We start from the raw sequence: 12929 nt of genomic DNA on the forward strand, positions 1-12929 counted from the left end.
GTCAGTTCCCAAACCCCAAAACGTGACTTTCAAATAACTTTAAGAAAAAAAAAAAAAAAAATAGAGCAATGAAATAGGTCCAAGATTCATCCAGATCAACCAACCTGCGTCAGTACCACTTCAAAATGACAGTACAGAAGAGAATCAATACTGGGCGAGACGGAAGGAAAGCAAAGGAGGATAAAATCAAATAGACATCAATAATTAAGATGATGACAGATACGAAAATGTAAAAATGTCATCCCCCCCCACGCCAACTCCCTTCCCAAAATTGTCTGCCTCAAAAAGTGCATTCCAAATAATATGCAGCAAAATGCTAGCACAAACACACAAGCTAACGGAGAGAGAAAGCCCAGCATGACCTCTCAGTAATGCGGATACTTGCGTTTTGTGTGGTCCTAGAGCCAGTTCGAGCCTGCCAATCTGTGGTCACAATTTCCCCCTAGACGGGGGTTCCCCCCTGGGTGAGAACCACTGGGTTATACGAAAAAAAAAAACGCACATTTAGACCCACCACGCGTCAAGTACAAAAGAAGCAAAACATACAAATATGAATCTTGACATCATTTTACACACAAAAAACGACTGAAGTCAGAACAGAGAGTTTATGCCCTCTAATATATACAGCCATTAAGATGGCAGTAGCAATGATAGAAAAACCAACCAAATTTCCGATCCGGTTGCCATTTAATCATGCACTATGGAATCCAATCCGATGATCTGAAAGATATCATTGTTATTTGGATATCAATTTTATTTGGAGCGCTGTAATTAGAATGAAAAATTTACATTATATATATATGCATGCATGGTATATATGTAAATATGTATGTATTTGTGTGTATATTTATACATATATATATATTTATATGTATATTTATATTTGTATATATTTGTACAGTATGTAATACCTACATACTTGCACTTGTAAGCACGCAAACACACATATGCGTGTGTTAGTGCACGTGTGCTGAAAAAATCAAGCTGAGCAACAATTCAATAAGTAAAATTCTTCTTGCATACGAATCATTAAGGGCATTTTTACAGAGTAGACATCTTTGCAAATGTAAATATTTTACTCCTGAAAATGGCTCCGACGACCTTCGTTTTCGCGAGGCCAACTGAACGCAAAGCCAACCAGTCAATCAATCACGGTAACTGAGACATTCCCCACATCAGTGAGAAAAACTGAAAATTCATTTTGAAACTGGAGTGGCAGATACTACTACAGTTCTGCCTCTTACAGTGCAGTGCTTTGATATGAAAAGATTATGAACTGATTACTGAAAGGTATGGTCAGTGATTCCATGGCTAAGTGAGTAACAGGGGACAATAAAACTGTGCCGTAATTCGTCCCTAGTCTGATGAACTGGCGTAAGCCATTCTTTCCCCATTCTGAGAAGATGGGTTTCAGAGACTTGGATGTTATTCAGAGCTTCTAATTAACTCAAGTTCTCAGGACATTCGGTTTGAAAATGTGACAACACAGACAGCCGAAGTTTTGATATGTCATAGAGTATCAAAACCTGAATCACTCTGGCTGGAAAACTCAAAAACTTAGGGTATCAAAACCTGAGCCACTCTGGCTGGAAAACTCAGAAACTTAAGGTATCAAAACCTGAGCCACTCTGGCTGGAAAACTCAAAAACTTAAAAGTATCAAAACCTGAGTCACTCTAGATGAAAACCCAAAAACTTAGAGTATTAAAACCTGAGTCACTCTGGCTGGAAAACTCAAAAACTTACAGCATTAAAACCTGAGTCACTCTGGCTGGAAAACTCAAAAACTTACAGCATTAAAAGCTGAGTCACTCTGGCTGGAAAACTCAAAAACTTACAGCATTAAAAGCTGAGTCACTCTGACTGGAAAACTCAAAAACTTACAGCATTAAAACCTGAGTCACTCTGGCTGGAAAGCTCAAAAGCTTAGTATCAAAACCTGAGTCACTCTGGATGGAAAACTCAAAAACTTAGAGTATGAAAACCTGAGTCACTCTGGCTGGAAAACTCAAAAACTTACAGCATTAAAAGCTGAGTCACTCTGACTGGAAAACTCAAAAACTTACAGCATTAAAACCTGAGTCACGCTGGCTGGAAAGCTCAAAAGCTTAGTATCAAAACCTGAGTCACTCTGGATGGAAAACTCAAAAACTTAGAGTATCAAAACCTGAGTCACTCTGGCTGGAAAACTTAAAAACTTACAGCATTAAAAGCTGAGTCACTCTGGCTGGAAAACTCAAAACTTACAGCATTAAAAAACTTACAGCTGGAAAGCTCAAAAACTTAGTACCAAAACCTGAGTCACTCTGGCTGGAAAGCTCAAAAACTTAGTACCAAAACCTGAGTCACTCTGGATGGAAAACCCAAAAACTTAGAGTATCAAAACCTGAGTCACTGGCTGGAAAACTCAAAAACTTAGAGTATCAAAACCTGAGTCACTCTGGATGGAAAATTCAAAAACTTTGAAAAAATGAGTTTCGTGATTAGTACAAGGGGGACAATTAAGTTTAATGAAAGTGAGGTTGAACTGAATTGACTATAGAATTTAGGTCGAAGGCCAAGCACTGGGACCTATGAGATTATTCAGCACTGTAACGGAAATTGACAGCAAAAGTTTGAAAGGTGTAACAGGAGGAAAACCTCAAAGCAGTTGCACTATGAATCAATTGCTACGAGAGGGTGGAAAGTAAGATGGAAGAAAGAGAATATGAAAGGAGGTACAGTAAAAGGAACGAAAGGGGTTGCAACTAGGGACCGAAGGCACGCTGCAAAGAACCTTAAGTAATGCCTACAGTGCACCGCATGAGGTGCACTGACTGCACTACCCCACCTACGGAGCTAATGAAAATGAAAACGCACTCACTTGGCAATGACTTCTCAATTACGGATACTTAAGGCAACTTAATACAATTTTCATCCAGTTTCAGAAAACTTTGTTCACCAGGCCAGTCATTAACACTGATTTATGTTCCACTTCTTCATGAGTGGCTTCAGGTCTGCAATTACAAGCTAAATATTACCCACAGGGACTCGTATCCCGAGAGACCAATTACGATAATTATAACAGCGTTCACGCAGTGATAAATACAAGCCACAGGCCTTTATTGTTTATCCAGTTGCTATTACTTATAAATTCATAAAACGAAGAAGCGATATTTGAATCATTACAACAATCCTGCTCACCAAAGGGGCCATAATTAGTCTAGAGTTCCCTGTTATGATTCTCGCTGATGATAACTTTCTAATGAAAAATCTTGTCAGTTCTTGTTCCTACACAGGCTTGTCTCGTCTTCATAAAATTCAGTTACTGTATTTAGAAATCTATGTAGGAACCATAATATTTCAGGGCCATTCAAGTATTCTTGAAGCTAAATAGATATGCAAACATTGGTTTTGCTTTGAGACCAAGTATTGCTCATACAGTCTTAGGACTGCAGATCATTCGAGCAGAAAGTCAAAAGTAATCTCCATTTCATTTATGTCTTGAATCAATGGGTCTTCCTAATGGTCATTCAGCAAACTTAAGGTTAAAACCAGAATTCCCTTTAAAGTGGTACACTATGTACTTTGCTTAATTCTACCTATTCCTTTGACATTTATATAAAAGGATCCAGAGCTAATTGGAAAACCCTAAAGGATGACCAGAGCTAATTGGGAAACCCCAAAGGATGACCAGAGCTAATTGGGAAACCACAAAGGATGATCAGAGCTAATTGGGAAACCCTAAAGGATGACCAGAGCTAATTGGGAAGCCCAAAGGATGACCAGAGCTAATTGGGAAACCCAAAGGATGACCAGAGCTAATTGGGAAACCCCAAAGGATGACCAGAGCTAATTGGAAAACCCTAAAGGATGACCAGAGCTAATTGGGAAACCCAAAGGATGACCAGAGCTAATTGGGAAACCCAAAGGATGACCAGAGCTAATTGGAAAACCCTAAAGGATGACCAGAGCTAATTGGGAAACCCCAAAGGATGACCAGAGCTAATTGGGAAGCCCCAAAGGATGACCAGAGCTAATTGGAAAACCCTAAAGGATGACCAGAGCTAATTGGGAAACCCCAAAGGATGACCAGAGCTAATTGGGAAACCCTAAAGGATGACCAGAGCTAACTGGAAAACCCTAAAGGATGACCAGAGCTAATTGGGAAACCCAAAGGATGACCAGAGCTAATTGGAAAACCCTAAAGGATGACCAGAGCTAATTGGAAAACCCCAAAGGATGACCAGAGCTAATTGGAAAACCCTAAAGGATGGCCAGAGCTAATTCGGAAACCCCAAAGGATGACCAGAGCTAATTGGGAAACCCTAAAGGATGACCAGAGCTAATTGGAAAACCCTAAAGGATGACCAGAGCTAATTGGGAAACCCCAAAGGATGACCAGAGCTAATTGAGAAGCCCCAAAGGATGACCAGAGCTAACTGGGAAACCCCAGAAGATGACCAGAGCTAACTGGGAAACCCCAAAAGGATGACCAGAGCTAATTGGGAAACCCCAAAGGATGACCAGAGATAATTGGGGAACCCCAAAGGATGACCAGAGCTAATTGGGAAACCCCAAAGGATGAAATATCCTGTGTATTCTTTTGTGGATTTAGGAAAAGTTTAATATTTTTCTTACGAATTGGAATGATATCATTATTATTAAAAACATCTGTTAAGTATGTTTTTGAGTGTAAAACCTTCACTTTACACCGGTATACGTAAAGCTGAACTCACTATCTGTTATTTAGAAAGACAATAAAGGGGCTTTACAAACATAAACCTTTCAGCAAGTTGATATAGAACATATTCTGCACTTTTAAAACCACTCCCTCAGACTAGAGCTACCTAACCTTTGAAAGCAAAAGACTGACTTTGTACAGCACTAACAGTTCCACGATGTACAGTAAAATTCGACAATCCGCCATCACTTCCTGGTCCTTACTTTTACAGTCTAGAGTTAGTTCCATTTACAAGAGTGTGCCAGCGCACTACTGAATTTTACTGCACCTACACCTGCAAGCTTTGAGTTTTTGTTGTTAAATCATAAGCCTCTATTTCTTCTTAAATAAAATTTGAGGAAAATAAGTTAAAAAACCACGTACCGCCAACTAGGGGAAATATGAAGTATTTAGATCTGAAGCTTTAAAAATATAGCTGTGAATAAAGTATTTAAAGGAAACGATATTTTCACGACCACCACCAGTTTTCCTGAAATCTTTTCCAGACACGAATACAGAAGTCAGTATGAAGTAACAGAACACTGGCGGCCTCCGCAGTTCTAAAGCCCGATGACCTAGAAACCCCCTCCCCCTGAAAACCTTCCACGAACAGGAAGTAACAATTATACTCACTTTGTTTTTCGCCTCAAAGTCGAGCGGCGCCGTCAAAGTTAGCTCTCCAGTATGCGAGTTCAGGAGAAAAAGGCCATTTAGACCCCCGCTCACGATGCTGTACAACACACTCTTGCCTGTAAAGATGTAGAAGAATACCTTAGTCACGAAAGGAAGAGCTGTTGTACATCCTGAGTTGGGTTTTTCTGCATTTCCTCCTAGTACCTTCTGTTGCTTCTTTCGAATGGACACCTTAATATTCTTTGGAAGCTTCAATAATAACAAGTCAATAATAATAATAATAATGGGCTTGTTTCATATGAATTGGGTTCATTTTAACAATAATAATAATAATAATAATAATAATAATAACAATTATAATAATAATAACAATAATAATAATAATAACAATAATAATAATAATAATAACAGGGTTCATCTTCTGAATAACAATTATAATAATAATTTACAAGTGGATCTTTCTTGTAATAATAATAATAATAATAATAATAATAACAGGGTTCATCTTCTGAATAACAATTATAATAATAATTTACAAGTGGATCTTTCTTGTAATAATAATAATAATAATAATAATAATAATAATAATAATAATAATAACAGGGTTCATCTTCTGAATAACAATCTTTAATAATAATTTCCAAGTGGATCTTTCTTGTAATAATAATATACAAGAAAATAATAATAATAATAATAATAATAATAATAATAATAATAATAATAATAATATCTACATTAAAATTTTACCCGTACTTCCATGACGCACAATTTGGCACTGTCTAGAAAAGCCCAGTTTTATAGTGTAAGTAGGAACTCGTCAAATAATAATAACGATTTTGTTTTGCATCCGTTATTCATAAAGCAGGAATCAGATTGTTACTTACAGCATGACAGGAAAGAATTCAGCAGCTGGGAATGACATATTTCATAAATTCCCTTCAAATACATTTTTTATTTCATGAATTCTCTTCAAAATACATTTTAAAGTGAATTTGCAGATGGTGCGTGGCAGAGTTTTTTTTTTTTTTTTATATGGATGTATATTTTTCCCGAGCAAGTGGCCCGAAGAATTACTCCAATATATTACAACGGGTGTCCTAATAATTGTCCAGACTACAAATTACTTTAAAATACGAAGCTGATCTGGAACAGTTCAGCTCAACGAAGAGCGGAGGTCATAACTGACCTGCTACAAGTTTTAGGAAGCGCCCTTTTTTTTTTTTTTTTTTTTTTTTTTTTTTTTTTGCAAAACTGTATTTTATAAACGAATATTGAGGCTTTATTAATGAATATCTTTCTCCTACTAAATTATGACTAAAAAGAAATTAACGTGCACTGATGTAGAAGTTTTCACTAAGAGAATAATATACGATTTTGGTACCTGTGAAAAAGAATAAAATACCAGCGTGTTCATACCTTTCCACAAAAATCACTTAGATATTTCTGGGCAAAAATTTACAGACTGAACATAATCCTCGTTACGATATCTTTGATGTCAATTTGTCTGGGCATGACACAATTATATTCCTGGAAACATAAAATATTGTTACAAAAAATAAGGACAATATTTCTAATAGTATTCTTTTATGTCGGTATGATTAAAATGTTAGAGAAATAGCGAAATATTTGTATGGAAACTATTGTTAATGGGATATCACATTCTTCAGTCAATAATTATACATGAATACAAATACACACACAATACACACACACACACACACTCATATATATATATATATATAAATAAATATATATACATGTGTATATATATACATATATATATATACATATATATATATATATATATATATATATATATATATATATATATTTAGGCAATTTGCGTGTGTATAGTATTCACCTATACTCCTTTTCCCCTTTAAGAGGATGGCTCCAGAAAGTGTTACCTTTACGATTTTCAGCAAGCATTATGGAACACAGCTGCTGGCTCATATACTTCTCTGGCCTAGCTGCAAGCACTATAATAAGTTATGTGCTTGACTGATGTGGGAATATGTATTTTATAACAATACAGACTATATGTTGGAAGAGCAGACGTGAGAGCAAATTGATGGATGGAACAGTGAGAAGAGGGGTGGATGGAGGTATATGTGATTATTGCCTGGTTGAAGCCAGGTGTAAATATAGCTTAATGCTGGTGGAGATCAGTGACAGAACATCTGATTATGAAGGTAATAAGTACAATATGATAAATAATAAGTTCGAAAGAATAACGTAAGCAATAATAATAATAGTCCACTGAGAATGGGGAGTTGCAGCGTTATGTTGGTAGGGTAGACATAAGAGCAAATGGATGTAACAGTAAGAAGAGGGGTGGCTGGAGGTATGTCTGACCATTGCATGGCTGAAGCGCAGGTGTAAATATAGTTTAATGAAGGTGAGGTCAGTGACAGAACTTTAGATTATGAAGGTAATAAGTATGGATGTAACAGTAAGAAGAGGGGTGGCTGGAGGTATATCTGATCATTGCTTGACTGAAGCGCAGTTGTAAATATAGTTTAATGAAGGTGAGGTCAGTTACAAAACATTAGATTATGAAGGTAATAAGTATGGATGTAACAGTAAGAAAAGGGGTGGCTGGAGGTACATTTGATCATTGCTTCGTTGAAGCGCAGGTGTAAATACTGTCTAGTTCAATGAAGGTGAGGTCAGTTACAAAACATTAGATTATAAAAGTAATAACGATATCATAAATAATAAGTTCGCAAGAGTGACAAGAGCAATAATAGTGTTAGTCAACTGAGAAGGAGGAGTTGCAGCGTTACGGATGAGGACGTGTCTGTGCTTACTGCTTGTATTACTGGAGGCCTGGAGTGTCAGGAGCAAAACAGGAGCAAGGTTTTCCCTCACTGTGACTTCCATCCAGGGCTGGCTGAAGTGGAGGTTTCCGACATTGCTCAAGTGGGTAACTGTAAAGAAAGTAATCAATATTAGGGAAGACTGGAATGGTATATAAAATTTTGGCCAAAGGCCAACCGCTGGGACCTATGAAGTCATTCAGCGTTCAATGGAAAATTGTTAGTAAAAAGGGTTCAAAGGTGTAACAGCAGGAAAGCCTCGCAGTTGCACTGTGAAACAATTGTTAGGAGAGGGTGGAAAGTAAGAGGGAAGAAATTTTGGGAAGATTGACATTCAAAGATGGAGCAAATGACGTTCATTAACTATATCCAAAAAAATGTCCCCGAGTGAGGAAAAGGACTGGATAAAGCGTGAAACAAGGGCGTTGATCTGAAAGGTCAGCAAGTCAAATGGGAAATGAGTGGCTGGAATCAAAGAACTCATAAAGATCAATTTTTGCTTTTATTTTATTTTTACAAACGGCCTTTTTTCTTCTTAATCTTTCATTTTCTTCTTTAACCTTTCCCTTGAACTTCTCTTTATTCCTCATCCTCCTTTCGTTCCTCCTCCTTCTCTCCCTTTCATTTCGCCTCTTTTTCTTTCCGCCATTTCATTCACAATATCCTTTTTCCTCCTCTCTTACTTTCATTCCTTCTTATCCATTTTCTGTTTCTCTCTCTGTTCCTCTACATAGCTCCCTTTTCTTCTTCTTCCTCCTCCTCCTCTTCCTACCATTCCTTTGATTCGTTTCCCACTTCTTTTTTTACCTCTTTCGCCCAGAAAGCAAATTCCAATTATTTCCGGATTCACTTCTTTCGAATGAAATGATTAGATCTGGGAAAAGGAATGCTTCTGTTCGCGTTGATTATTTCCCTTGATCAGTGAAACGCGCCCCTATGCCATCCAGTGCTACAGTTCCTTTGAAAATTCAGTGCTCACAGCCTGAGGAACTGTAATGCTACTACTGAAGAGAACACTTACGTGACTGTGCCTCGCAGCCGAACTCCTCACAGTTCCAGAGGTCCTCTATTCCTCACACCTTGGATTGTGGAGCGGCTTCCCTGAGGATGTTATGCACTGGAACTTCTTCAGACGTTCAAGCGAAGATGCAGTGCGTTACTACCATGATGCTAATTCTCCTTGCACTTTAATGCATTTTTATTTGTGTACCAGTTTATTTTTTCCTTTTGATGAGTGAGATCTCCTCTTTCTGTATTTCCCTATACCTCCTCTTACTTCTTCCTAATGAACACCATAATATTCTTTGGGAGACTGAATTTCAAGTCAATGGCCCCTTTTGTGGGCTTGTTCAATATGAATAGGGTTCATCTTTTGAATAATAATAATAATAATAATAATAATAATAATAATAATAATAATAATAATAATAATAATAATAATAATAACTCATGAGGAAGCATTACTCACAAGTATTTGTAACTAGAGATTTCCGTTTGACATCAAATGACGCAAGTGTTTCTTCAGCTGTCTAGCATAAGCTGGAAAGCAGAATCATCTTCTAACAGATTCAGCGGCAGATTCTTACCTAACTACTTTCACCGTTTATCCAGACTGACGTTCCCATCTGCTTTAAGCGCAAGCAGACTTGCATAGAAAGCTCTCTTCTACGGCAGGGATGAAAAAAAAAAAAACTGTAAACACATTTTCCATGTATTTCAATAAGGGAGGTAATTGGCAATTAAAGGAGAGGCATGTCTCTTTAATTGGCGAGCTATAAATGTCATCTGCAAGTGAAACCAGGCATCCGAATGGGTGTGTCTGAATACTGAATAGCAATATATATACATATACATATGCAAATACATACACACACACACACACACACATATATATATATATATATATATATATATATATATATATATATACATATACATATACTTATATTGAAGCGAAGGCGATACGACTCTCACTACAGAACTGCATCGCTTAGACTGAGGTGGTGCAATATTTTGCTCGAGAACATAAAGGAACGTTTATTGCGATTTATGCGGCTGGAAAGACTGTTCACGTATCGCGTGCATAAACAAAGGGATCTACAGTTTCGACAATATTGGCGTGCGAGAGATTACTCTGTACCTTAGCTTGATCTTAAAGCAGATAGAAATGTCAGAACAGGTGAGACGTTCTAAAGAAAAATGAAAATTCAAACGAATAACAACTATTAAATATCTAAAATAACAGCCTGTTGTTTTATATATATACATATATATATACACACAGACATATATATAAATATATATATATATATATATATATATATATATATATATATATATATATATATATATATATATATATATATATATATATATATGCTGAATCTCTGCTTGCTTTACAAACAGGCAATTGTGTGCAAATTTCTGTAGCAAATTCGGGAAGGGCCTCTATTGAAAGCGAGTGATGTGATTCAAACCGGCTCGATGGCTGGGAACTATTTTTGCATATATCTATATAAAACCTTCTGGTCACGTTTACCAAATAAATATATAATATTTTTAAAAGACACAATGACCTCTTAACTTCTCGACTTCGCACTCTTTTTAGAAAGTGAATATGAAAAGAGGTACAGTAAAAGGAACGAAAGGGATTGCAGCTAGGGGCCGAGGGCATGTTGCAAAGAACCTTAAGTAATGCCTACAGTGTACCGCACGAGGTGCGCTGTTGAGTTATAGCATGCTAAAGACCTAAAGAATCCCTACAAATCGGCAGTTATAGCGTAATTACAACCTTGTTTCACGTAAAAGAAAGGATTTAAACTCACCACCCGTGTTGAAAGAAAGGATTACGAATATTATCTTCACAGGCAAATGTCAGACTTTTAATTAAGTTCATCTCGAGTTACAAACAAATAGGAACCTGAGAATGTTTGTCTTCAAGGAGGCAGAAACAGTCTTCCTTCATGAAGTAATCTACAAAGGTCTTTGAACAGAAGTGAATATCTGATGTGCACGGGTTTGGAATTGCTAATAGGGATTTACATCGTTCCGTGAATTTCAATTTCTGAGGGAAACATGAGGACATAACAGTGGGTCTTTCGGCGAAGAAATCCACAATGGTGTCAGTGTAAATATATATCAAATATATACACAATTACATTGACACAATCATGAATTTCCTCACTATCTTCGTGACTCGCGCGATTACGAGATTTTTTACAAATGGGTCTTTTGCTACGAAAGAGCCACAAAAACCTCTCCATGGCGATACGTGGCTGCACAAGTCGTTTTCAGAAAAAATAGAACGATTTGTTGCGGCCTGCGTAGAATTTCTTTGTCCCCACTATCGTATATATATATATAAAGAAAATTAAAAAGTAAAGATGCCTCTATTGCAACGTGGAATAACGAAGACTGCATTAGGTATATTACGTTGTTCCTGTGTAAATCCCAAACAGAGCGGCGTTCAAATTGAACTTTTCTTTGTCTTAATTATGAACAACCTACTTGGAAAGACACATATCTTCTCATTCTGAATTATAAATACCATACTCCCGTCACCTATAGTAAGGGACCTTTCATCATCAATGGGCGATGCAGAGACATGCCCATATCCTAAGAAATTATGACACTGACTGAATAAAAAAAAATATTTACTCTCTTTATATTTACCTGACAGAGAACCACAGACATCTGGTGATGGTTATGAAGAGAGAGAGAGAGAGAGAGAGAGAGAGAGAGAGATCTAAATGATGTACTTCGATGTTTTGTGCTACCAATTTTTCACTCTATGTAATGTTATTGAGAGAGAGAGAGAGAGAGAGAGAGAGAGAGAGAGAGAGAGAGAGAGAGAGAGAGAGAGAGATCTAAATGATGTACTTCGATGTTTTGTGCTACCAATTTTTCACTCTATGTAATGTTGAGAGAGAGAGAGAGAGAGAGAGAGAGAGAGAGAGAGAGAGAGAGAGAGAGAGATAGAGAGAGAGAGAGAACTAAATATAATACCTCGCTCGATGTTTTGTGTTACCAATTTTTTATTCTATAATGTTAGTGTGTGAGAGAGAGAGAGAGAGAGAGAGAGAACTAAACACAATACTTCGATGTCTTGTGCTACCAATTTTTCTTTCTATATAATGTTATTGAGAGAGAGAGAGAGAGAGAGAGAGAGAGAGAGAGAGAGAGAGAGAGACATTCCCACTGAGGCGCAGTGGTTTCATATCAGCACCTATCAATTCATCCTTGTCGCCTCGTGAGATTCAATAATGAAAACCGCAGATTTTTGCTTGAAAACTTTATTTCAGGGGACTTTCATTTACGGAGAGCAATGGATGAATGACTGGGCTATCAAAATACATGACCTATGCGGGTTAAGTCACGAATCTGTTTAATTTAATATTCATTTTTAAAATAGTTTTAAATGAAAGTCATTTATAAGAAGTTCTATTCAGCTACTCTTCAATCCTTGAACAAGCGAGCAGGACGAACCAGAAGACTCCTTACCGTTAGTGATCTGCTCTCCCAAAGGGATGAGTAGGGGCATCAACAGATTGACAGCCATGCCGCCCAAACAGCGCCCAACTGCCGCCCCCAGAATCTACGCCCAGCGTTGGAATCACGTTCCCCGAACATTCACTATTTGCGCCACATTTTGCCGGAGCCTGCGGGGAATAAAATGATGTTAAAGCAACACTTGCCTCAGGGGTTAGAGGAGCAAACGTTAAAGTCACTCGGCCCCTCTTTCGCATGTGTTATGAAACATATTCGGCGGAGTTCCCT

General features: G+C 37.2%; 1 protein-coding gene across 1 annotated transcript in view; it reads right to left on the reverse strand.

The window, feature by feature from the left end:
* The window catches only part of LOC136850505 (putative neural-cadherin 2), a 168717-nt gene that overhangs the window by 76235 nt on the left and 79553 nt on the right, over positions 1-12929 (reverse strand). The window contains 3 exon segments of the mRNA XM_067124074.1: positions 5335-5450; positions 8145-8264; positions 12654-12811. Coding sequence (XP_066980175.1) covers positions 5335-5450; positions 8145-8264; positions 12654-12711 — 294 coding nt within the window. The 5' untranslated portion in view covers positions 12712-12811.

Source organism: Macrobrachium rosenbergii, chromosome 22, assembly GCF_040412425.1.
Source record: "Macrobrachium rosenbergii isolate ZJJX-2024 chromosome 22, ASM4041242v1, whole genome shotgun sequence".
Taxonomy (NCBI): Eukaryota; Metazoa; Arthropoda; class Malacostraca; order Decapoda; family Palaemonidae; genus Macrobrachium; species Macrobrachium rosenbergii.